At 52.6% G+C, this 24,697-nt stretch overlaps 7 protein-coding genes across 7 annotated transcripts; 5 read left to right on the top strand and 2 right to left on the bottom strand.

Annotated features, from left to right (window-relative positions):
- Positions 1-1,434: 1,434 nt before the first annotated feature.
- SETTUDRAFT_165826 (uncharacterized protein) lies at positions 1,435-2,963 on the top strand. The gene is made up of 3 exons (XM_008032638.1): positions 1,435-1,642; positions 1,728-2,560; positions 2,609-2,963. Exons 1-3 carry the CDS (start codon positions 1,459-1,461, stop codon positions 2,939-2,941), a joined length of 1,350 nt encoding a protein of 449 aa, XP_008030829.1. The 5' UTR covers positions 1,435-1,458; the 3' UTR covers positions 2,942-2,963.
- A 1,265-nt stretch (positions 2,964-4,228) lies between these two features.
- On the top strand, positions 4,229-5,755 carry SETTUDRAFT_23717 (uncharacterized protein; the record flags this gene model as incomplete). Its single annotated transcript, XM_008032408.1, has 1 exon — positions 4,229-5,755. One exon carries the CDS (start codon positions 4,229-4,231, stop codon positions 5,753-5,755), a length of 1,527 nt encoding a protein of 508 aa, XP_008030599.1.
- Positions 5,756-11,377: 5,622 nt separating this feature from the next.
- SETTUDRAFT_181582 (uncharacterized protein) lies at positions 11,378-13,009 on the bottom strand (the record flags this gene model as incomplete). The annotated part of the gene is made up of 2 exons (XM_008032637.1): positions 11,378-12,587; positions 12,711-13,009. 2 exons carry the CDS (start codon positions 13,007-13,009, stop codon positions 11,378-11,380), a joined length of 1,509 nt encoding a protein of 502 aa, XP_008030828.1.
- Positions 13,010-13,949: 940 nt separating this feature from the next.
- Positions 13,950-15,420, top strand: SETTUDRAFT_35173 (uncharacterized protein; the record flags this gene model as incomplete). The annotated part of the gene is made up of 2 exons (XM_008032464.1): positions 13,950-15,368; positions 15,415-15,420. The coding sequence occupies 2 exons, from the start codon at positions 13,950-13,952 to the stop codon at positions 15,418-15,420; spliced, it is 1,425 nt and encodes a 474-aa protein (XP_008030655.1).
- Positions 15,421-15,560: 140 nt separating this feature from the next.
- SETTUDRAFT_23713 (uncharacterized protein) lies at positions 15,561-16,067 on the bottom strand (the record flags this gene model as incomplete). Its single annotated transcript, XM_008032407.1, has 1 exon — positions 15,561-16,067. One exon carries the CDS (start codon positions 16,065-16,067, stop codon positions 15,561-15,563), a length of 507 nt encoding a protein of 168 aa, XP_008030598.1.
- A 1,231-nt stretch (positions 16,068-17,298) lies between these two features.
- Positions 17,299-19,538, top strand: SETTUDRAFT_165824 (uncharacterized protein). The gene is made up of 4 exons (XM_008032636.1): positions 17,299-17,550; positions 17,610-17,684; positions 17,733-18,752; positions 18,803-19,538. The coding sequence occupies exons 1-4, from the start codon at positions 17,326-17,328 to the stop codon at positions 19,058-19,060; spliced, it is 1,578 nt and encodes a 525-aa protein (XP_008030827.1). The 5' UTR covers positions 17,299-17,325; the 3' UTR covers positions 19,061-19,538.
- Positions 19,539-20,034: 496 nt separating this feature from the next.
- Positions 20,035-22,588, top strand: SETTUDRAFT_99177 (uncharacterized protein; the record flags this gene model as incomplete). Its single annotated transcript, XM_008032635.1, has 4 exons — positions 20,035-20,755; positions 20,824-21,279; positions 21,328-21,897; positions 21,954-22,588. 4 exons carry the CDS (start codon positions 20,035-20,037, stop codon positions 22,586-22,588), a joined length of 2,382 nt encoding a protein of 793 aa, XP_008030826.1.
- Between the last annotated feature and the right edge of the window lie 2,109 nt (positions 22,589-24,697).

The following is a 24,697-nucleotide window of genomic DNA, read 5'->3' as shown; positions in this document are numbered from 1 at the left end:
CACGTCCCCAAAACGGAGGTGGGGAGTCGAATTGTCCAAAGTGGATAAGAGCTCGTAAGCACTTTAAATTCAAGGCCGCCCGAGCAGTACTTGGGTGTTTCTCCTCTCATTCGATATGCGGCGACACAGCGAGTACGAAGTGATTGAACCTGGAGTGGAAATCGATGCGTCATGGAAAGTATCAATTCTCTGTGAAAGTGTCGCTACCAAGGTCAGTGGCAGATCCCCATACCTGCTAGAATTCTTGCTTATTTCTTATAGGCAGTTTCCATACTCGCCCCCGTAATTGCACAGGGGTTTGCTTGGTAAGCTTTAGTCTTCCTCGGAAGATCGACCGTCATCCTTGGCGTACTTCTCGTTCACTGCTTGGCCATCTGAAGGTACACCTCTCGCTTCTCTCGGCACCCCAACCTATTCTGGTACAATTTCGCACTCAGCTTACGAATGTGGCTCGATCAGTAGATTGCCGGCCTGATGAGAACTATGTCCATGGTCGATGCAGGCGACCAGTCCACATTTGTGATACTCCAAGTGACAGTATTGCTAATGCTGTTCATTTATGGGTGGTAGACTTCGGTGCGAAAGGTGATGACTAGTGGCGCAAAGAGAAGTCATGCGGGAAAAAGAAGTGCAGGTTAAAGTGGCGTCTTCGTAAGATCTCTTTTCTCGTAGGATCATGGTGAAGACCAGGACCAAGGACGAGTGACAATGCGCTGAGGTACCAATTGTAGCTTTCCAACTGTACCTGGGTTGTTATTAGAAATTATTAAATATCAAGTGTCAAGAGAAGGGTAGGGTGAAACAGGTAGGCTTCCAAACAAACCCTCAAAGCCGTAGGCGGAAATCCACAGCCAGCATCAGGCTCTTCTTGATGACTCGACCAAACCACGAAGTGAGGATGCAAGGGATAGCACCGAACCAGGCGGCAATGGGCGTCCTGAAACAACTATGCAACTGTGTCGTCTTCATTGGAGCCCATGTTTGGAGAGTGCGGGGTGGATTAGGCATTGATCTGCGAACCCTCGAATCAACAAAAGTGGCACGGAATTCCGGCGGCGCAAAATCGCATGGTGAGGATTGCATCAAACCCCACGATAAAAGCCACTGCATACCAAAGGATTCTCGCAGACCAAGGCTCCGGATCGTCTCCAAAGTCGTGGGGTACGTAAGCGGTTCTTCTTCGCCACCAGGTGGATCTCCAGGGGCACGCTAAACGCTTCTGTCACCGCTTTGCAGCTCCTTGGCGCTACTACCTTGAACCTCATCTCCATCGCACTGCGCGTTTCTGCCTTTGGATTTTCGCTTTATTCTGCCATCGTCTTCGTTATTGATGGTCCCTTCTTTGGATCGAGTCATTTCCAACATTCTTTACCTTCCGGCATAGGGACATCTGTCGCCGTTGAAATTGCCGCACTCCCTCACCATTTGCGGCCCCTAACCTAGCCGACATTCAGCACAATGGGCAAATTGGCTTTCCCCATCGATGCGGAGCTTACCGGCCCGGACCGTATGGTTCTGAGCATTTTGCAAAAAGAATATGAGCTACATGACAATGCGGCGGCCGGGTCGTCGTCGGATTCAGCTGAGGATTCAGACGACTCGGGTGTTAAGCACTCTAAAATTGTCACGCCATCACCTGAAGGTATGTTGTTCTCCCGATGAAGTATTCTTGGCAACCCAGCGACCCCCGTCTGTGTTGTTTTCGTTGCCCTTCTAACCTCTTGCAGACCTCCAAGACCAGCAGCAACAAACAATCGCTTATCTCAAGAAACTCAACGACCCCAAGTCGGATGCGTTTGAAACTACTGTTTTCAGCTCCATTGATGAGCCGGATATCAAGAATCCTCTGATCCGTAAATGGATCATCGATCCCTACATTCGCTGGGCGCGGCACGTCGTTCGAGTCGAGACGGATGTTGTCATGATCACACATCTACTCCTCTATTTCTGTACCAGCGTTCCATCAGCCATCTATCTTTACATCAACTTTCACTGGTGGCATGCTTTACTTCATTGTGTCATGCAAGGTTGGTATATGGGAGCGTACACTCTCCTGAAGCACCAACACATCCACATGCGTGGTGTGCTCAACCACAAGTATGACCTGTTCGACCGTCTGTTTCCTTACATCCTGGATCCGCTCATGGGCCACACTTGGAACTCATACTACTACCACCATGTCAAACACCACCACGTTGAAGGTAATGGCCCCAACGACCTCTCTTCCACGATTCGGTATCAGAGAGACAGCGTCTGGGACTTTATGCAATATGTCGGTCGTTTCTATTTCCTCATCTGGTTCGACCTACCCCTGTACTTCTTGCGTACGCGTAAGCCCAACCTCGCATTCCAAGCAGGCGGATGTGAGATCAGCAACTACATCTTCTTGTATCTCATGTACAACTATGTCAACGCTCGCGCAACCACTTTTGTTTACTTGATTCCTCTCGCCTTCATGCGCTTGGCGCTTATGACTGGCAACTGGGGCCAGCATGCCTTTGTCGACGAAGTCGAGCCAGACTCGGACTTTAGATCCAGCATAACGCTCATTGACACACCGGTAGGTTTCAAAACTCAACGATTAGTATAGCAACTGACGCTTTAAAAGAGTAACCGATACTGCTACAACGATGGTTATCATACCTCGCACCATCTCAACCCTCTTCGCCATTGGCGCGAGCACCCTGTCGCGTTCCTTTCCCAGAAGAAGCAGTACGCCGACGAACACGCGATAGTGTTCTACAACATTGATTACTTCTTTCTCACGATAAACCTCCTGAGAAAGAACTATGGGCACATTGCAAAGTGCTTGGTCCCCATGGGCGACCAGATGAACCTCACACTTGATGAGAAGATTGAGATGTTGAAGCGCAAGACGAGAAAGTTTACAGAAGAGGAGATTGCGGAGAAGTGGGGAAAGCAGTTTGCTAAGACAAAGTAGATTGCTAACTCATGGCTTGAATGATCAATTCAACAGAATTCAAGACTTGTGAATCCTCTTTGCGTTGTAGCCAATCTTTTGCTCTTGTCTTTGTACTGCAGTTGCCAGCTCAGGCACTTTCCCCGGTGCTTCTCGACCATCGCACCACTCGACTGCACCTCGCTCGCTTACACCACCGTCATATCGACACCCCTAGACCCATTACTAACGAGCAACGATGACAAACAGTGATCCCTTGCCTTTTGATCAAAGCTTATTCATTGCGACGTCCAATGCAGTCTATCTAAGGTCACCTCTCGCCAACAAGAAGCTATTCGAGTGCGAAAGCGCGAATGGCATTGTAAGTGCTCGGGCTTCACACAGTAACAGCAGCCCTTTTGCTGTAGCAGATGGCCAAATCGTTATATTGCACGATGCCACGCTGGGCGCAGACAAGAAGTACAAGCTGAGAAATAACGATGTACAATGCCTTCGGCCAAATGTACATGGGCCCTTTGCTGACACGAACAGGGCGTACCACGACTTTTGCTCTTCTCATCCGACGGGCGAACGCTGTATTTCACGACAACGCTGAACAACTCAGTTCAAGCGTATTCAGTCTCCAGTGATAAACTCTTGCCGTCCCTGCCGCCGCATCCCTCACCTCCAAACACGATTTCTATATCTGCCAACGGCATACTACTGCTGTCAACCTCACCCAGCCCACCGACTATATACCTTCAAGACCAAAGACAAGGCGGTAATCCGCCAGTACACTTCTGTCCAGCGGAAGCTCGTGGCCCTGCTACCTGTACTGCATTCCAGCATTCTACTAGCCATGAAGAGCTTCCCTACACACGTTTTGTAGTTGGATTCCAGGACGGGCTTCTCGCCATGTATCGAAACTCTCTTCCGTCTTCCCAGAAACCTTATGGAACTCATAGAAATCATGCGCAAGGCTTGCGACCTCAGCCGATCCGAGTCGGCATTATTAAGCAACTACACAAGGCGGCCATGGGCGGGGTAGCAGCAGTGGATTTCATACCGGGATACAAGTCACGGACTGTCAGCATTGGGCACGATGGGAAATGCCGACTTGTCGAATTCGAGGGAGGAGCACAGATTCTTCGGACATGGCATGTATCTGGCCCTGCTACTTGTCTCTCCATCTCTGCCAAAGTACGAAGGCTACCAAAGAATGATGAAGCCATGGAGACATACACTGGAAATATCCCGGGAGAAAGTGAAGGAACATCCTAGGAAGTATCTGAGACACTTATTGCAATCGGGACGCAAGCCGGAAAAGTCATGCTCTTCAACATTCTTGGACTGCTTGTACACGAGATTACATTGGACGCACCGGTAATGAATGTTGAATGGGTTGGTGACATGACGGAATCTTCGTCACCCGACTTCCTTGCCATACAAGATACCCCAGTGCATCGGCTTTCAGTTGGTCGCGGCAATAACATTGGCACTGCAAAGTCTGACTTACTTCGTAATGGCGCCGACGAAAGGAACAGGGTACCCATACGCCCATTTCGGGATATTCCCTCCCAGGACAGCAGAAAGAAGAATCCAAGTGTGCATATTCACAGATCTTCGGGTGCCTCAAGTAGATCAGCTTTGCGGGTACACAAGGCTCGCGGAAAACCAAGACAGCCGCTGAGAAGACCGCGCGTAGTAGCAGAGACCTTCCAATCACCTCCACCATCACCAAATTCACCTTCGGGTAGCTCAGACTCAAGATTGGTTGTGGCAGATCATGTTATTCAAGAACATGTGAAATGGCCGCAGGCACCGAGAATGCAAGGAGCTCCTCATACACGACAGTCTTACCCGCCACCTACCTCTTCTAGTTCGCCTGAAGGCCCTGAGCTCTCGAGACAAGAATGGTTCACACCGCGATCTGCAAGAAGAGCAGAGCACAAGGCCTCGCTGAAAGGGAAAGAATCCTCAACTAGAAATTATGGAGTTTCTCTGCCAGAATCTGCTCCCTACTATTCCACGACCGCCGAGCCAGAACGATCCTCCAACTATGGTGGTTCTGAAACGTTCTTATCCATTTCAGATTCCTGGCCCATCAAGAATACCCAGGGTATCTATGGAAACATTCAGGACAGCAATATTGTTCCCAAGGAATCAGCGAAGAATGCGCGTCGAATATCTGCTGCCAAAGGAGAAGCACCATTTGAAAGGCGCAACGGAAGAACCACATGGCCAAGCAAGTCGATGGAACACAATAGCCCTCAGGGCTATGTCGATACCGCTGCGTCCAGGCGTTCCTCTCTCGATGAACTATACTTCCGCAGGCCATCTCAACCCAACAAGAGTTACTCGGAAAACACAGCAGATCATGATGTGAATCAAGAATCCTCCTTGGCTACATACCACGACATACACCGGTATCAATCCACGATAGCTGAACTAGAGAGAGCAGATTCACCAAGCAGTATCTACTCGCGCTCCATCTCCGGTGTGAGGAGGGTGCTTGACCGAGAGAGCCAATTGGACGGAGACGGAGACGAGTTTTTTTCCATGCATTCTCAAAATCAAGCTAGCCTCTATGCTCCAGATTCGCAATCACCTACCGGACCATCACCTCCTTACACACGCTCATCACGTGTTCATTCATATCGCCGTGAAACTGAGGGAGCGACAATGCAGGCACGAGGTCGATATGGAAAGCGGGCGGCTACAGCCAACCAGGCCGACAATTCCGCGAGTGAAATAGCAAGATTAAAAGAAGACCAGACGGCATTGCGACACGACATGGCCGCTCTGCGAAGAGAGTTTCAAGCACTGAAAGCCGTGTTGCTCAAGTCAAAAGTCTGATATTGGCGACTGGGACGTGTCATTTCTTTGTCCTTCTTCTTCTCCTCCTATAGACTCCAATACCGCAAACTCCACATTACCACTCTCCTTTAGCGTGACTCTTATCAAATCATTCAAATCCAGCTTTTCAATTATGGGGGTTTTTTTTGTTGTTCGCACTGCTATTATATGTCTCGGCACCCGTCCTGCCTCTTCTTCGCTATTGAATTGATTCATGCATCGAAGTTTACCTTGGACGTTTTCGCACCAGGGAGTGGTAGACACTCCACCCCGTTCCAACACCGGCGTCCAACACTAAACAACGACCATGACGATGGTGATGACGACAGTGGTGGCGCTGCGGGTACCTCAATTTCCCACCTTCCACCCACACTTACTTCCGCCATCCATACCCCAATCCCTGTCTAAACGCTAATCCTCTAATCATAATCCAAGGCGAGCGAGTATACTTTCAGTACGAGCTAGCACTAGATAAATCCTAGTCTGCATTTTTTTTCAAGACAAAGAGTTAAACCGGTCACGTGCCATGTGTCTGTGCATGTCGTCATGCACTGATGCTGTATCTAACAGACAGACAGACAGAGCGACAGCACGATGGTAGTGGTACATAGTAAGGAGGCAACAGCAATCAGCCAAGGGGGAGTATCTTGCGTGTCAAAAGGGCGAAATCACACCTAGAATGAACGAAAGAAGAGGGAGTAGCGTTTCCTCTGTAACAAGTATACAGACAATATGCACGTTGAAAGCGAGAATCCATCACTGAATCAAGACAAGACACCATTCCAATCAAGTTATACTCCTTAATTTTGTACGTAGCTACCTACTTGAAAAAAAAACACAAACGCAACCGTGAACCACACCCACCATTGTTTCCTTGCTTCCTTCCGCCTTGTCTCGTATCCATGCACATTAGGTATAACATAAGGAGACACCGCGCTATGCAAAAAAAGGGGGGAGAGGGGAAAGAAAAGAGAGAGAGAGAGAGGAGGAAGAAAAGAATATACGTACGTACACAGACTAACCCCCGACGTATACATGTGTACTTTGTGTGTTCGTGGAGAAGAACCCCCTAAACAAGGAGAAGAAAGAAAGAAAGAAAGAAAGAAAAAGAACCCTAACAAACAAAGCAATAAAGCCAAGTCGTCAAAGTCATACATAATAATCAAGTAATGGAAAAAAAAGTCCCCCCCAATTTCTGTCTCTCTTGTTCCTCATATAGAAAAGGCAAAAGAAAAACCAAGAAAGAAAAAGAAAAAAAGACGTACAATCTTTTAAGCCAAGGAAAGTTACTGAGTCCAGTCCAGTTCAAGTCCAGTTGAAAAGAAACAAGGGTTATCAGACAAACGAAAAGTCGTACAACGACAATGTCCAAATGGGAAAAGAGAAAAGCCGAGGCAAAGAACAAGAAGAAGGTTGATCAAGCCAATAAAAGATGGCCTTACAAAACGCTGTCAGAACCGCATACAACTGTGCTCTAAGCAGCAAGCGGTTGCTCTTCGACGTTTAGCTCATCATCTTCGATGTTCTCGTCCATGCCAAAGCCAGAGTCCCATTGGCGCCTCGAGCTCTTCTTCTTGCCCTTTTTGCCAATCTTGACCTTTTCGCTCGTCTTGAGAACCTTGCCGGAGACGACGCGATGGAGATCGACACCCTGAGTCTTGACTTCAACACGCTTGAGCTTCATTTCTTGGATGGCCTGAAGAGCATCTTGGTTGCGGCGCTTGAGATCATCGGCGAGACGCTCGTTCTGTTCCTGGAGTTGACGTTGTGAAAGAGTGAGGGCGTCAATGGTGGCGCGTGTGTCTTCTTCGGCGAGACGGAAACGTTCCTTCATATCCTCATTTTGGGCCTCGAGGAGGACAATCGTCTCAACGCGGGCGTCACCCAGGAGGCGCATCTCGGTGATTTCATTGTTGCGATCCTCAAGCGCTTCCGCGTACTCAGCCGCGCGCTTCTCAGCTGCGTCTTGGAGGTTCTTGATTGTTGCCTCATGCGACCTGATGACGGCATTGAGAGAATTGATCTCGTCGTTGTGGGAACCAACAATGTTCAGCAGCTCGTTAGCCTCTGCCTCAACACGCCTGGATAGCGAGTCGTTCTCTCGGCGGTAGCTTTCGTTGTCAGCCTTCTGCTGGCTAAGGTCCTCCTCGAGAACCTCAATCTTCTCTTTGAGAGCAGTCGTGTCTTCGATGTATACACGGTCCTTTTCGGCGATTTGCTCTAGAAGATCCTGGATCTCTTCTTGCTGTCGCTGGACCTGGTTGTTGAGGTCGGTAATGTTGGCTTGTAGAGACATGATGGTAGAGTTGGTTGAGTTCTCGAGGGCCGCGTACTTGTTCGTGAGCTCGGCGAGTTGGGCAGCGAGGTCAGCAACCTGGACGTCGCGGTCCTGTTCAAGCTGGTTCCGTGCCTCGGTCATGTCGGCGAGGTTGTTTTCAAGCGTTGCGATATCACCTTCAACTTGCAGGATCTGTTGCTCCAATCGGCCAATGGTCTTCTCAGCATCCTCCCGAAGCTTCGACTCCTCCTCAAGCTGGTTGTTGAGCTCGTTTTCGCGCTCCTCGGCATCTTCCTCAAGCTCACTAATGGCAGTCTCCTTCTCCTGTTGTAGCTGGAAAAGCTTCGATCGGAGCTCGTTGGCTTGAATTCCAGTGTCGTGCAGACGCATGTTGAGGTCTTCAATCTTCTCATTGGCCTCCTCCAAATCAGCCTCGGTCTTTTCGCGTTGAGCGCGCTCGGCAGCCAAGTTCTCTCGGTAGTCGTTGAGCTGCTCTTTGAGCTCGGTGACAGTATCAGTGAGGTTCTCAATCGTATTGGCGTGCTTGTAGACCTGGTCAATCTGCTCATCTCGCTCCTTCTCAGCAGTTTCACGTGCTGCGGTTTGTGTAGCCAGACGGTCCCTAAGCGTAGCCATATCGGTGGTGATGTTGTCAACGTCGGCTTCCATGCGCTCGATGCTCTCTTCCAGCTGCTGAATATAGTCGTTCTTCTGCTCAGCGTCGGCTTCGGCAAATTCACGAGCTTCTTGTTCAGCGGCGAGTTTGCCCTCCACGTTGTTCAAGATCTCCTCGTACTCGTTCTCCATATTGGCAATTGTATCGTGGTGATTGTTCTCAAACTCATTGGCGGCGGCCGTGGCATTGTCGAGATCCACACGGTACTTCTCGAGAGCCTCGCGAAGTTCTGTCAGAGCACTGTCCTTTTCGTCGTTCGCGTCCTGAAGGCCGGCAATTTCGTCGTCTTGCCTAGTTAGCTGCGTCTCTTGTTCGTCGTTCAGGTTCGTCAAGGTAGCATTGCGCTCCTCAAGCTCGAGGATAGTACGCTGCTTGTCTTCATTGGCCTTGTCGAGTGTGAAGAAGTCCTCCTGGAGCTGCTTTACACGCTCCTCAGACTCGCCAAGCAGATCAAGAACACCTTCGTACTGCCGTCGAAGAAGAATCTCAGTCTTCTGCGACGCGTCAAGCATCGTCACCTTCTCCTTCAACTCGTAGAAGATGCCGCCGAAGAGCTGAGGAACCTTTTGGAGAAGCAGCTGGTTGCTAATACCAATTGTGGTACCAGGGAAGAACTTCTCAACCTCTGCGCGGAGATCCTGGAAGCCGTGGCGCAATTCTGCCAGTATGTCGCTGGAAGAAGCACCAGCCTCGATGTAGCGTAGGTTCTGCAGCTCAATCGTGATCAAGCGCAGTGCACCCTGCGACTCGCCCAAGGCTTTGCTCAACTGCTGCAGCTCCCGTTCGTAGCGCTCAATAGCCTCGTCCCCAATCCTATCCATCATGATCTCTTCACCCTCAATCAAGCTGTCGCGGTTGAGCTGCGAGAGGCTTGGCAGAGACTCGAGTGTCATCTGGCTGGAGATTTCGAGAGCACGCGAGGCATACTTGCCAGTGGGTGTGGGCTCCATGTCGAGGTCTTGGGACATGTTCAGCTCCTCAGGGTTGACCATGATGAGTGGTTCATCGTCGTCGGAGAATTGAACGGGTTCATCATCGCCATTGTACAATGAGGATGCTCGAAGCTCGTCAATCTGCTGGCGGGCCTCGTCCAGCTGCACCTGCAGCTCGTCGGCGTGGTCGTCGGTAATGTCAATCTCTCCAAGCCGGCGGGCTTCTAGCTGGTACTCCAAATCTCGGATCTTCTCGTCTTGTTCGCGGAGCTGGCGACGTAGCTCGAGGAAGAGCTTCTTGTCCTTCTTCTGGTGGTCTTCGAAGCTGTTCACCTCCTGACTAAGGTGGCTGCGACGGAGGCGGCGTCGAGCGCGACTGTCGAGCACTTGTGTAAGAGGGGCGAATTGAACGTGGTTGAAGTCGTTCTCGTCGACCTCGTCCACGCGCTCAACGTACAGCTGAGCAGGCATGGACATGCGAGAACGACGGACGTTGACAAAGCGCCTGCGGGCAGCACCGACGCGGTCCAGATGGGGGGTCAAACCGGGCAGCGGCTGTGTGGAAGCTTGCGGGGTCATGAGGTCATCGTCTTCATTGACCTCGCCAGCGGCGACGGGAGGCTCCGAATGTCTGCGGGTGTAGTGGCGCGTGGTGAGGCCGCTCTGTGCGTCGACATTGAGAGTGTCGCCCTGCTGCGAGCGCGAGAAGGACTGCTGGATCTCCTGGGCAATCTGGTCCTCGTCGTCGTCGAGCTGGACGCGCTTGGTGCGCTTCGTCTGCGAGAGCTCTGCAGAGGGCGAGGCGGTCCGCTTGCCCGTGGAGCTCATCTCTTCCGAAGGCGTCTGGTGCTTGGAGGGGCGGCCGCGCTTGCGTCGTGGAGCGTCGCCAGGACCCTCGTGGTGGTGCTCGGATGGGAGGCCACTGAGACGCGCCATGGTCGAGTGTCTACGTCTCAATTACGGTCTTGTACCGCTGCCGTCAGCTTCGACGATGGCGCGAGACTTGGGTCACGCGTGATTCAGCGCGCGCTGCAGCTTCTTACCTATCCACCAAGGAAAAAAAAGCACGCCAACACAGCGTGGTCCAAGAGGTCCGTGAGGGAAAGGCAGAGTTCGAGCAAGGCCAAAAAAATCGGGGAGCCCGGGCGGAAGATGCGGTTGAATGGGCAGAGGTGGGGTACAAAAGGACAGGCCGGCGGGGGACTTGTCTGGAGGGAGGTTGACGAGCGCCGGCGACGGTGCGACGGGCGGGCGGGTGAATTGGGGTGGTTGGGGCCAGTGGAGGCTTTTTTGCTACGTCAAGGCGGCCCATGCATGCCGTGGGCGCCTGCAGCCTGCCCTTTTGCACGCTAGCAGCCCGCCCACGCCCTTTGCGGGTGACGTCGACGCGACGAGACGACTTCCTTGACGCGTCTTCACCACCACGACTACCGCCACTACCACTGCCGCTACACTAGCCACTACCCCCTCATCATCGCCATCTCGCCTGCCCTGCGCCGGGCCCCCTCCAGCCAGGTTTCTGCCCGCACGCTACCCGCGCCGCCGCTTGCATCGCGCCCTGTTCGACGTCACTGTTCAAGCCACTGTGCAATGGCGCCCCGCGCACAATCATGGACGGCTGATGTTGACCGTGGGCTAGAATTACAGACATGGCAACCCTGGTCAGGGGCACCGACTTTCTGAGATGAGATCCGTCATCTTGTCCGTCCGCTGTCTCACCACCACCTCCTCCATGCTTACTTTTTCAGCAAAAAGTCACTCTTGAAAAACAAGCCCTTTGTCGCGCTGGCCACGCCATACAGCCCTCCCAGCGGCCATGTGCTCCAGAACTGCTGATACGCCCACCCGCTCCACGACTGCCTCGTCTGCACGCTTTTCCCCCCGGCCACGCCCTGGAGGTCGACTCGCACCTTGTCGTAGACGCTTGGCAGGCTCTCGGCATGGTACTTTCGCCGCAGCTCCATGTACTTGGTCTCGTCGTAAATGTCCCAGAACTCTTGTTCGGTGTAGTATGCGTGTGCGTAGAGACACTTCATGCCGCCGAGCTGCGTCACCTTTGCCTCAAAGTCGCGGTTGAGCTTGATAAAGGCATGGGCGTCGTCGGGCCCCATGTCCCAGATGCCCACGTCCAGCAGAATGTCGTCTTTGATGTTGGTGCCCTGCGAGAAGCTGCGTTCGCCCACCGGTGCCGATTTCACAGGACATAGCCAAAGCGGCCAGATGCCAGTCTTTTCGTCAATCCACCGGACAAACTCGTCGGCTGAGTCGTACGGCACACCGTAGTCTTGGATGATTGTCCGCGATGCAAGTCCGGAGCGATGCAGTGCATGTACCATTGTTCGCGAATACATAAAGGGATCCAGCAGAAAGCGAGTGAGGCGGTTGAACGGTGTTACAAAGTACTTGAATGCGCGAAGTCCCGACCAGAAGACGCCTCGGTCGTATCTGAACAAGTATGACTTTGTAGGCACTAGCTCCTTGTATGTTGTCTTATCGTTCTGAGTCCGCTTGACGATGTCTTCTGCGTGCATGTAGAGCCAAGGGTCTGTTGGCTTGTCGAAGCTCTGTATCTTGCGGTCCATTGGTGCGTCGGTCAGGCGGCCAATCATGATGACTCCACTGCTAAGAGAGTACAAGATGCCGTCCATGTAATCGACCGTGTCGTCGTCCTGATGAATTCGTAGCTGCTTTACAGCCTCTTCTGTGCTGCGCACCGGTATGTACTCGAGCTCGACGTAGTGACTCGCCTGGATGAGCTCCATCTTGAGCAGCGTAATGACGCCTAGACTCCCACAGCTCCCGGCAGCCGTGAAGAACAGATCGCGGTGTTCGTCCGCAGATGCCCACACAACCTCGCCGTTCCCCAGGATAATTTCTATCCCGGAAATGGTACGGTCGAACAGTCCATACTTGTACGAACTGCTTTCACCGCTGGTCCCAGCAAAACTAGTCGTGTATCAGTCTTGCGTCCAAAGCCCATGGTATACCGCACATGCAAAGTCGATTTCAACCAAAACTTGACGAAAAAAAGTCGACAAACGTATGAATAGAAACACACAATCAACTTACCCTCCTCCAACGGTAATATTCGGCAGCTCCATAACAACCTTTGGCAGCAGCCCCCTGGCCATAGTTGCCTCGACCAGCTCATCCATCGGAACATTCGGCTCCACAAGCACCGTCTTCTCCAGCTCATCAAACCGCAGCACATGATTCAGCGAGCTCACATCAACGACCTGGTTGCGAGCCCGCGACGACGTCCGCGTCGACAGCGTCGAGCCATGGTATATGCGAAACGGTGTTTTCGTCTCATTGAACCGCGCGACCTGCGCTGCAAGCACCGCTACTGTGGCATTGTGCGTCTCCATGGCGAAAAGAAATGGGAATTGGGTGGGAGGGACGGGGTCGGCACCACCAATGTTCGTTGTCGTTGTTGTCGTTGAGTGAGACAGAGAAGTGAGGATGAAAAGATACGATAAATGTGCGACGGCCTATGAATCTTTTTGGCGTCGACAAATATACATAAAATATGTAAGCTAAGGATCCGTACGTATGCGTATGTATTAGCAGGGCTGAGCCCTTTTTTTCTATTTGGTTTTCTCCACCATCCGCCCGGATCCTGTCAGAATCCCACCCCCCCATCAATGGGGAGGGGAACCAATGGGTCTTCCGGAAAGTCGCTTTTTGTGTGCGGGGCAAAAGCAGGACCCGTCTTGAACTTGCTTGTTTGATGTCCGGTCTTTTTTGGCAGAAAGCGATTGCTGTCAAGTGCTTCGGGGGCTACCCGATGAAGCTGCTTCTTTTCCAGCCTGGCCTAACTAGCTGGCGGGACAATCAGAATTGGGGTACTCTTTTTTGTTCGTTGGCTTTCCACATGCATCCCGTGTCGATCGCCTTGTGTTGTGCATGGTGACCGGAAACGCGGATGAGGCTCCACTTGCCTAGGAACGCTGACGTACGATGCGCGGCAAAACTCCTGCCAGCCTTTCTCTCTTTGCTACGTCGGGACTCGCGTATCTAGCAAAGAAAAAAAGACAAATGACGAGACTGCAGTACCTGGACGCAGCGGTCACTCGAGGAAGATTGGTGCGAGGTTCGATCGGGCATTGTAGTCTACGGTCCGAGGAAAACCATCGTGGGGCATCTTACGGCCCGCTAGCGCGACCTACTCAGCCTCACCTCACAGCCACAGCCACACATTATCGACGGAGCCACGCACATCCATTCGCCCGTCAGTCACTAGAGCGGTAAAGGATAAGAAGAAAAACAAAAAACACCTACTGCAGCACCAATTAATCCAGAGAAAACATGGAGCGCCACAAAACCACCGTAGAGGCGATCCGCTCCCGCATCCAGCACTTGTACGCTTCAAAAACCGCGTTCCGCGTCTATCACGGCAGCACGAACAGCACACGCCATGCTGCCTTCGACCGCGACGCCATTGTCGATGTCAGCACTCTCAACCATATTCTGTCCATCGATGCTGCCACCCAAACCGCCATAGTCGAGCCCAATGTCCCCATGGACGTCTTGGTCCAGGAAACCATCAAGGCCGGCTTGCTTCCCCCCGTAGTCATGGAGTTCCCGGGTATCACTGTCGGTGGCGGCTTTGTAGGAACAGCGGGCGAAAGCAGCAGTTTCAAGCACGGCTTCTTTGACCGGACTATCCTAAGTGCCGAAGTGATACTTGCAGACGGCACGCTGGTGACTGCGTCGCCGACGCAGAACGCGGATTTGTTCGAGGGATTGCGCGGCAGTTTTGGGACGCTGGGCGTGCTGACGTTGGTTGAGATGCAATTGATTCCGCTGAGGCGCATGGTCGAGGTCACATACCATCCTACTTTTTCATTTGAAAATGCCACGGCCAAGATGAAGTTTCACACTACTGAGCCGCAAAACGACTACGTTGATGGTGTCTTATTTTCAAAGTACACGGGCGTCGTTGTAGCTGGGCGGCTTGTAGATACCGATCACGCGCCTGATCTCCCTGTGCGACGTTTCTCCAGGCCGTGGGATGAGTGGTTCTGGATCCATGCGCGGTCCGTTTCGTCTCGAGGTATTGTGAAGAAAGAGCTGGTTCCTGTCCAAGACTACCTCTTCCGCTATGACCGGGGCGCCTTCTGGATGGGCATGTACGCTTACAAGCACTTCATGGTTCCGTTTACGTGGTTGACGCGCTTCTTGCTCGATTACTTCATGCACACGCGAATCATGTACCATGCCTTGCACGCTTCGGGATATACTGATTGCTACATCATTCACGACATTGCTTTCCCCGCTGACAACGCTGCACCGTTTCTTGAGTATGCCGACCATGCCTTTGGCTTGTATCCTATCTGGCTGTGCCCCCTTCGCCGCGACGGCAGAAGCTCCATGGGACATGCGAAACCTTTCCGCGGGCTGGTCGGTGGCAAGGAGGTAGATGGATACGAAGGCGAGGATATCAGTGTCGGGCTGTGGGGCCCGTATCCGTCTGACGAAGCGGGATATGTGCGTGCGAACCGCGAGATTGAGGCAAAGATGCAGGAGCTCGGCGGCTTGAAGTGGTTGTACTCGCGCGTCTTTTACACTGAGGAAGAGTGGTGGCAGGTCTATGATCAGAAAGAGTACGATGAGCTCCGGCTCAAGTACCACGCCACCTCTCTGCCGTCCATATGGGACAAAGTCAAGGATCGAGGGAGGAAGGAGGACTTTGGGACTGGCGTCAAGGGGCTCCTGAAGAGGATTGTGAAGAGCAATGCTTTCCTGTCTGGGTTGTATGGTATTTACAAAGCGGTAAGGGGTGGTGATTATATGTTGAAGAAGAAGAAAACCTCGTGAGCCATGATGGTGGAATGGAGGCCCGTTTATATCCTGTCTACACATTAGGTCTCATTCGACGCAGCAATTCTTCCTACACGACGTATATTGGCGACTCACCTACTCTGCCTCCATCTTGGCCCTCTTCATCTCGTCCTGCCTTTCAGCCTCCAACTCGCGCATCCTCTGCCTCCGCATACACCACCTCTCCACATCCGTCAGTGGCTTCGTTGCTAAATCGGGTTTCCTGTCTTCCAAGCTCTTGTGAACTGACATCTTCAGTTTCGTCAACATGGCCGATATGGCAATGACCACGACGAAAACCAACGAAGCCCAGTAAAGCACCAGAAACTCGATGTAAAGGTCGTCGGGCTCGTCCGGTGGACCAGCCGGGGGAGGCACGTGTGCCGTCGGGGGTGCGGGTATCTTGGTGTGCAGATGGATGCCTGGCATGGGGAGGAGAGTCGACATGGGCATGTCCTGCAGCTTGAGAGCGGGGACGAGAAGCAGGTTCGACAGGGGCGCCTGGCGGGTGAGGATGCTCATGAGCTCGAACATGGATATGTTGAGGCTGTGGGTCAGAGCATCGAGCACGAAGATCTTGTCCATGTAGGGGTCCGAAGTCATTTTGCGGTTGCTCGGTTTCTATCATTTTAGTAGGTGTTTTTGAATGAGGTCGTTGGACTGCCGTACCTGGATGAGTCGGGGGTGCGATACTATTGATGGCTTCTTCTCGCACCGACATGGAAGGAGAAGGCATTGGATGGTTCTATGACGTAGCTAGAGGGGCATTGGGAGAAGGTCCATGAGAGGCAAGAACTCGTATCACGAGAAGGCAGGTGCGGCCGGGTTGTGTATGTACAGCAAGGGCAGGAGCGAGCTGGATGTAGCAGGAGCATGCGGATCAATTGGCTGATAGCATGTTGTTTCATTGGAAGGCGTGTTCTGGGCCAAACATTTCGAAGCATAGAGCAGACCAGATTCGGAGCGCGATACGTCATTGTCACATTGATCATGGTGGAGTGGTTGAGTGAGGATGGCGATGGGTCGGATTAGCCATATGTACTTACCAAGACGTCGGCGACGGGACAAAGGGATCAGCATGCGATCCCCAGCCAGTATAACGGCACGAGGGCAGGGATACACAAAGGCAATTCGCATTGGCCCAGTGCCTTGCCTGGGGCCTTGTTCCCATGCACGGAGCCGTTGCGAACGCTTCGCTTCTCGGGGGCGGCGGTGAAGACGGTACATGCACATACATACGAGCACTGCGGGGCACTGCCGGAGCCACGTCGATTCGGGGACGACCAAGACTCCCAGATGCAAAGGGCTCTGTCCTGTAAACGCTGCTGTATCATACATGCATGTCGACGGCGCCGAGTTGCAGGATACGGCGCAGGGCAGGGCAGAGCAGGCCAGGTTCGCTTGATGGGGCCAGCGCACAGACTGCACATGGTTCGCGAGCTTTCCATTTTGCCTGCCGCATCAGTGTGGTCCTCACTAGCACTCTTGCTCGCACGCGCACAATCCCCAGCCCGCCTGCTCCCATTGCCTCTTCTTCCACCTCTTCCATCATTCTCTCGTCCTCCAGGGGCTCTTATCATATCCCGCCATCTAATCTGCTTAGACGCCGTCTCCGCCGTCGCCCCCGCCACGCCCTCTTGACGATTTCCTCCCCCATCGTCTTTGCTCGCTACGGCCCGGTATGCGCCATCGGCCTGACTCCAGCACTCGACATTGCTTATATTGATTCGCTTCTCTAGACTCCAGGCGCCCGCCTCATCCTTTGTCTAACCTAGTCCCTGCTCCTCTCCGCGCCAGCAAGCCACAATCCGTCGCAGCCCTCGGCCACCACACACTCCACCCTCCCTCTCCACATCCAAAAATGGCGTCCACCGAGTCATCCGGCCCCGTCAACGGCAACTATGCGCCACAGGCATATGAAAACAGCTACTCTACCGGCGCCTCCAACTTCACACCCTCGCAGCAACCAACCGCCAGCCAGCCCGCACAACAAACATCCGCCTCCGAGATCCCCAAAGACGAGGTCGGCTGGTACTTTGTCGAGCAGTACTACACGACTCTTAGCAAGAGCCCCGATCGACTCTACGTAAGTCGCACATGGCCAGCCAGCCCCTCGTGAGGATATGCGGCTGACGCAATTTGCAGCTTTTCTACAACAAGCGCTCTCAGTACGTGTCGGGTGTCGAGGAGGACAAGGTCAACGTTTGCCTGGGCCAAAAGGTATGTAGACGCCCGTTCTGTGGCTGCATCGAACTAACAGGCATGCAGGCAATCAATGAGCGCATCAAGGAGTTGGACTTCAAGGACACCAAGGTCCGCGTTACCAACGTCGACTCGCAGGGCTCTGACGCCAACATTGTGATCCAAGTCATTGGTGAAATTTCCAACCAGGGACAGCCCCACCGACGCTTCGTCCAGACGTTTGTTCTTGCTGAGCAGACCAACGGCTACTTTGTCCTCAATGACATCTTCCGCTACCTTGCCGAGGAGCCCAAGGAGGAGGAAGAGCCGCAAGAGCAAGCTACCCCCGCCAACGGTGTCACCGAGCCCGCCCCCACCGCTGCCGTGCCTGAGAATGCCGATCTCAACAAGAGCGACGAGATTGCGACCACTGAGGAGGACTTGAACAAGGTCGACGACAAGTTGCACGGGGCTGCTAAGCAAGATCCAGCTGTTGAGGAGGTTGCCCCCGCAGCGCCCGCAGCGCCCGCAGAAGAGGTACCAGAGCAGACTGAACAGCCTGAACCGGAAGCGGCACCCGCACCTGTCGAGGAGAAGGCTGTCGAGGAGCCCCCAGCCCCCGTTGAGGAGACACCCGAGCCCCCGAAGCCTGCTACGCCCGCTCCATCCGCACAAAAGGTTGCTATGCCCTCTGGACCCCCGAAGCCTAGCGCTCCCCGTACTTGGGCCAGCCTCGCAGCCTCCGCACACAAGGTTGCTACTCCTGTTGTAAACGCACCCGCCTCGCAGCAAACACCTTCTCAGCCCAAGGCTGCTGCCGCTGCCGCTGCTGCCCCCGCTCAATCCGCCGCCGCTACTCCTAGCCAGCCCGCCGCACCAGCCCGTGAGCAATCTCCTGCCACTAGCCAGGGTGAGGCTGCTGGCTGGCAAACGGCTACCGGACACAAGAAGGAGCAATCTCGCGCGCAGAACGCAGGACCTGCCGCCGATCCTGACCAGAAGCGCGCCTACATCAAGAACGTGTACAGCCAAATCGAGGAGGGTGCTCTGAGGGCCGCTCTGACCAAGTTTGGCGAAATTGAGTACCTTGACATCAGCCGTGGCAAGGTGAGTGAAAATGGACATTGCAAAACATGACTGAACTAACGCACTCTTAGAACTGTGCCTTTGTCGACTTCAAGACGCCGGCTGGATTCCAGGCTGCTGTCGCTGCCAACCCACACACTGTCAACGGCATTGAGATGAAGGTTGAAGAGCGTCGCCAAAACCCCGGACAGTTCAACCGTGGAGGATTCCCTCGCGGTGGTGCTTCTCGCGGTCGTGGTGGCATGGGCGGCCAGGCGCCTCGTGGCAACTTCCAGCCCCGTGGCCGCGGTTCGATGCGCGGCCGTGGAGGTGCGCCCCAAGAATCCTAAGGTGCGACGGTGTTGTCGGATTCTCTCTTCAACCTTCTTCGTTCATTCCTTGATGAGCTCGTTCAACTCGATGTCTTCACGACTGACGGCTTTAGCTGTGTACTGTACTCGACCCTTTTTCAGCGCTTGTATAAAAGTCATTTCATTTCGAGGAAAAGTCTGGGCGTATGCGTTCGTCCTTGGGGTTTTGAGCCCTTGCATAGCGAGCGGTTTCATTTCAGCATGGTTTCCTTTGTCCTTTGACGTATTCGACGAGGCCCTTCTGTCCGGTTATATTCCCTTTCTTGTTTGCGCGCGCATTTCGAGTCACCTCACGTTTAGGGTGGACTACTTGATGGTGGAGGCACGGGCGCTCGGGACGGTCATGGCATGTGGTGTAATGGGGACTGGTGCAAGACGTACAGCAATGGCATGTTCCAGGGCACGATGGGCCGAGGACGGGAAAAGCAATGGCAAGACGGTCTAGTACGAATACAACATGTGGGATGTGTATGCATCTATGTATCAATGTATGTAACGAGGGGCGCATGTGGTGGAGCTAGCGTCACGGGGTAGCGGGAAGGTCGCGATAACGTCAGCTGATAATGCGACTCGGGGCATGCAGAGCGGCGCCCGTCGCTGATTCGAGCATGGCCAAGCCCGCCCGCATCAAACAGCGGCCTAGCAGGTAGCTCGACGACGACGGACGGATAAACTTTGGGGTACCTATGGCATTCTGTCTTCTTCCCAACACCCGTCCACTCCGCCTCGCGCTCCCTTGCGGTTCGCGATAGATCCAAGGGCACATTGACGCGCTGCTTACGAGGCTAACACTGCAGTAGCTTCCCGCGGGGCTGGCTAAGGCGGGGCCGTCGCGTCCATCACATCACCACCACTCGGTACTTGGTTGCTTTGACGCTTACCAAAGTCGCTCTTGGCCACCGACTCCCGGAGCCTCTGCATCTCCAGCCATATGCTCCAAGCCCGCGGCCAGTATGCGACCGCTACTGGGCGGCGACGCCGCCACTCCTGCTGTTAAGCCGCCGCGCTCTCGCAAGCCGAGCGTCGACCATGTCGCCCCCGTATCCAACGTACCCACTTCGTTCGTCTTCAAGCGCCTCGAGGACCTGGAGCAGCCCGCAGCTCCGCTTCACGCCGCAAGCCCCGTGGCCAGGCAGGACCATGGCACCTTTGGAGTGCAGAGCCTCGCAGATACCCTGGAAGCTGCCTTTGGCCCCGACGATGCGCCCAGGGGCACCGAGTCGCACAAGACCACCAAGACCAAGGCGCATAGGCCAAAGAGCTCGAGATCCGTGTCGCATGGCTCCTCGACTGATTCTCCCGCGCTGCCAGAGGCTACCAAAGCCGCAACGTCCCACAAATTGAAGAGGGACCTCTCCAACCACGGTTCTCTACCCTTGAAGCTGCCTGGCGCCGATGTACCCTCGCCATACCCTGCATCTGCCATGCCTAGCACACCGACTTCGGCTTCCATCACTTCGCTGAAACTGTCCGACGAGGAGTTTGCCATGGAGGAATTTACCAGCCAAGCTGCCATGTCGAGCGGAGAGGAGGAAGAGCAAGTCGAAGTACAGCAAGACGTCATGAGCTTTCCACAGCTAGTTATGCCTGTCATGCAGATGCCCAAGAGAAGGCCATTTACAACCAAAGGCAAAGCCATGAGCAAGCTGAAGATTATGATCGCGGGCGAAAAAGGTACGTCATGATCCGCGTCTACGCCAAGTACCCTTCTCAGCGCATCTTGTACTGACGGTATGATATAGGCGTCGGCAAATCTTCTCTTGTTCGCTCCATCGTCCAGGCATGCGAGGATATTGTTCACGTAGACCCTCTGTCGTCAAACTCACCGCCACGGACGCCCAAGCACGGGTCTCGCGCAAAGAAACGAGGGCATGCGGGTACAACACGAGTCGCCGAGATCCATGCAAGCACGAAGCCGTACCCACACTGGTGGACTGACTTGGACGAAACTCGTGGGCTGCGAAGGAGGAAGAGCATAACCGACAGCGTCTTGGAGAGAAACATTTGTTTTGTTGATACCCCCGGATACTCACCAGGACCGACAGATGGAGAGTACATGGGTACCGTCATAAACTACGTGGAATCTCTCTTGTACCAGATCTCATCAGTCGTGTCGCTACAGGACAACGATGCACTTGGACTTGTCAGCGGTAGTGGTGGCGTCTTGGTTGACGTTGTAATCTACCTGTTGTCGCCAGGTAAGCTAAATAGTCACTTGGTCGTAGGTGATTGCTAATCTTGAACAGGTAAAGACATCACCAAGGACATTGAGTGCATGCAGCGTTTGTCACACCTCACCAACGTCATTCCCATCATAGCGAAGTCCGACACGCTTCCCGCGCACGAAGTTGTAGCACTGAAGACTTCGATTCTCGCTCAGCTACAGACAACTGCCTTCAAGCCCTTCTTCTTTGGAGAGACGATAGACGACGCATTACTCAAAGTACAGGCCCTCCCCTTGGCAAAGACTGCTGTCTCTGGCGTGTCAAGTGAAGCAGCTCAATACCCCTTCACAACGCCTACCTACCCGTATGCGGTCTCGTCTACTCTTGGTCCAGACCACGAGACTATGGATGCGTCGCTGCTCATGTCACCAGACTATGTGCAGCCCCTTTTACCCTCTGAATTGACGACGCTGGTAAAACAAATATTTGACCCCGAATCTATTACTTGGCTTCGACATGCAGCAGCGAAGAAGTTTGTGACATGGCGCCGTAGGATGAAGCTTCCTGGTGACTCGACCATGCTACAAGGCATGATTCAGCCACGCAGTCCAACAGCGGCTTCAGTGGGCCTCAACGGGGCTGTGGCCAATTGTAAGATATATTGAGATGATAATGTGTCCTCAGGCTAATTTTTCTAGCGTCACGAGCATCTTCTGTTTTCTCGGCCATGTCGCCATCGGGTGTGCTGGTACCAGGCTCAGGGTCGCCATTCTACCCGTCGAACCTACAGTCTCCAATGTTTGCGTCTTCTACATCCCTAGCAAACTCGGAGGCGCTCGAACCCCCAGGAAACTTTTCTCTGGCGAGATATGGCAACTCTCTGCAAAACGAACAACCCTTCAGTGAAATCCGGATTGCGCGATGGGCTACAGATCTGCAGCGGAGCCGTCGCAACGAGCGAGACCGATTCGAAGAGCTTCAGAGCAACGAGAGAGCAAAGTGGCTGCTTGAACGCGTTAGCGAAGAAGTTTCCAAAGGCACGATCGTGGCATCTCCTGATGGTGCTCCGAGAGCCGAATGGGCAATGGTCAGACACTGTGATGAGAAGAAGGTTCGCAGTGCTAGCCAGCGATATGCCAAAGCCGTCGGACTCGACTCGCGCGATCCCCTCGGTCTCTGCAACCTTAGCGATGAGCTCAAGAGACAGAGCTATGTCCTCGTCAAGGTCCTCGGTGGCGTTAGTGTTCTGGGTGCCGTCACTATAGCCGTCATGAGAGCCTGTGGCGTCGAGACTACGCTCTCGCCGAGTTCGTGGTGGCATTGGGTCACGGCCACAAACTAGTATGAGTGTGTTGTTAACCTGCTGCCCGGATCTGCCTCCTTCTTCTCCTCCTCCTTCTTTCATGTAGGATAGGGTGATGACAAACGAGACAAGAGTACTGAATATACCCCATGCTTTGCTTTGCTCTGCTTTTGCCTGGCGTAGAGTATGTCTAATGTTGGTAGATTGATGATGAAAGGGACTTTTCCTTTATTTTTTCCTTTTGCTTGTACATAGCGAATGGGTGTGCGTGTTTTTTTCTTTTGTGCTTTTTTTCTTCTTCTCTCCTATGTCGCTGGGTGTGGTGTGGTGGAGGAATCAGTGTAGATTGAAATATCAATATATATAAAAAAACTCTCATAGGAGTCAATTGGATGGTGCTGGTAGTGATTGAAATTGCTGACGATGTATTTGACGGGGTGTGATTGATGATGTGTGTTGGGGAATAGTGGCCAAGTTTTGGTTATTGTGTGTATATATGTAGGTTATTATGGAAGACAGGGGAGACAGGGGTTAGAGTAATTCCGTAGTCTGATATCACTCCACCCGTCTCCTTTCTTTTTTTTTCATTCGTCCCGTAGGCCAAGTACATCTTAAGCATGGTTATCCACCTACTCAATCCCCTATTTCCACTGCTTCGACCAGCGGGATGTATAATCTGCATCTAGATGTAGACTCGATGATGCTGGCAGGCGGGGCATATCTCTCCGCTGTCAGTAACTAGAATAGAGCCGGCGGAGGTGCCTCTCAGGCCTCCAGCAGAAACTTTTCAGAAGCACCTCTGTTTATAGAATGGAATAGCGGAAAGCAAGAATATGCTCAGTGAGCTGATGGTGACTGTATTTCAGTGATATTTCTCTATGATATAGGTAAGCAAGAATACATATACTAAGTAAGCTGATCGTAAGTGAGTTTCGGGGGTAATTTCCATCAAACCCCCCCCCTTGCTTTCAATCTCACTAGTTTTAACAATAAAACCCCAAGCTATTCTATTGGAAAATTCTAACAAGCAAGTCAATTCGCTTTTCTCTAAATCTTCAAGCATCCAGGTTTCCCAGCTCATCATGAAGGCCTATCATTACTACCTCATCACTCCTTTCCTGTTTACTCCATGTTTCGCCGACATGTGGTGTTAGAATCTGCAAACATGTCCTGTAAGTCCAACCAACCACCACATACGCTACATTTAAAGAAAAACGTCATCTCATTGTCGCGCAGACGGGATCTTGCCATAGTGCTCTTGACGATAACTGCAAATATTTAATAAGGCGTAATGGTGTAGATCCGTGTTATAAGCACCAGCTAAATAAATATTGCCTAGGCATCTACTTTGATAAAGCCCTTAAGTTCAAGGATCACTGCTTTATTAGAAATCAACAGGCAAGCCAAGCCTTTACTCGGCTAAGCAGACTAGCAAATAGCAATAAAGGCCTATCACCTAGAGCCTTTAGACAATTATACCTTGCCTGCATCACTAGCGTAGCAGACTATGGTTGTCAGATCTTCTGGAAACAACAACAACTAGCTCTTAAACAAAGGCAATTACTACAAAACAGAGCGTGTAGGAAGATTCTAGGCACATTTAAGACCTCCCCAACTATACCTAGTGAGGTAGAGGCCTGCCTCTACCCACCTAGAGTAAGGTTAAACAACGCTCTTCGACAATACGCCTTTAGAGCTCAAAAACTAGCCCCAAACCACCCAATTAATATTGCTATAACTAGCAATAAAGGGGAACAACTAGATCAGATCACTAGATCTATCTCCACAGTTCTTGCTAGAAACACTGAGGAGATACAACATTACGCCTTCACACCTTGGAACTCAAATATCCCATACAAGGTCTATATATCTAAAGAGCCTAAAGACATAGAAGCAAAGAACCACAAGGAACAACTAGTAGATAACAGCCTCCTATCTATCTATTCTGATGCCTCAGCTACAAAGCAAGGCAAAGGTGTAGGAGTAGGGGTTGCATTCTATCTAGGAACAACACAAATAGCCCAAGAACAATATACTATAGGAAATAACCAACTAGTTTACAACGGTGAACTAGAAGGTATTACCCTAGGGCTAGAAAAAGCAATAGAGCTAGCAGAGACTGTTTAGATATAAAAGTCTATGCAGATA

Source organism: Exserohilum turcica (assembly GCF_000359705.1).
Source record: "Exserohilum turcica Et28A unplaced genomic scaffold SETTUscaffold_8, whole genome shotgun sequence".
In the NCBI taxonomy this organism is placed as follows: Eukaryota; Fungi; Ascomycota; class Dothideomycetes; order Pleosporales; family Pleosporaceae; genus Exserohilum; species Exserohilum turcicum.
The sequence above is the reverse complement of the archived record's forward strand: the minus strand, read 5'-3'. Positions and strand labels throughout refer to the sequence as shown.

Excerpts from the sequence above, each read along its gene's own strand:
- SETTUDRAFT_165826 (XM_008032638.1), top strand. The coding sequence starts at position 1,459 with ATGGGCAAATTGGCTTTCCCCATCGATGCGGAGCTTACCGGCCCGGAC. Across the intron at positions 1,643-1,727 it reads TGTCACGCCATCACCTGAAG|ACCTCCAAGACCAGCAGCAA; the intron begins GTATGTTGTTCT and ends AACCTCTTGCAG. Across the intron at positions 2,561-2,608 it reads TAACGCTCATTGACACACCG|AGTAACCGATACTGCTACAA; the intron begins GTAGGTTTCAAA and ends ACGCTTTAAAAG.
- SETTUDRAFT_165824 (XM_008032636.1), top strand. The coding sequence starts at position 17,326 with ATGGCGTCCACCGAGTCATCCGGCCCCGTCAACGGCAACTATGCGCCA. Across the intron at positions 17,551-17,609 it reads AGAGCCCCGATCGACTCTAC|CTTTTCTACAACAAGCGCTC; the intron begins GTAAGTCGCACA and ends CGCAATTTGCAG. Across the intron at positions 17,685-17,732 it reads ACGTTTGCCTGGGCCAAAAG|GCAATCAATGAGCGCATCAA; the intron begins GTATGTAGACGC and ends ACAGGCATGCAG.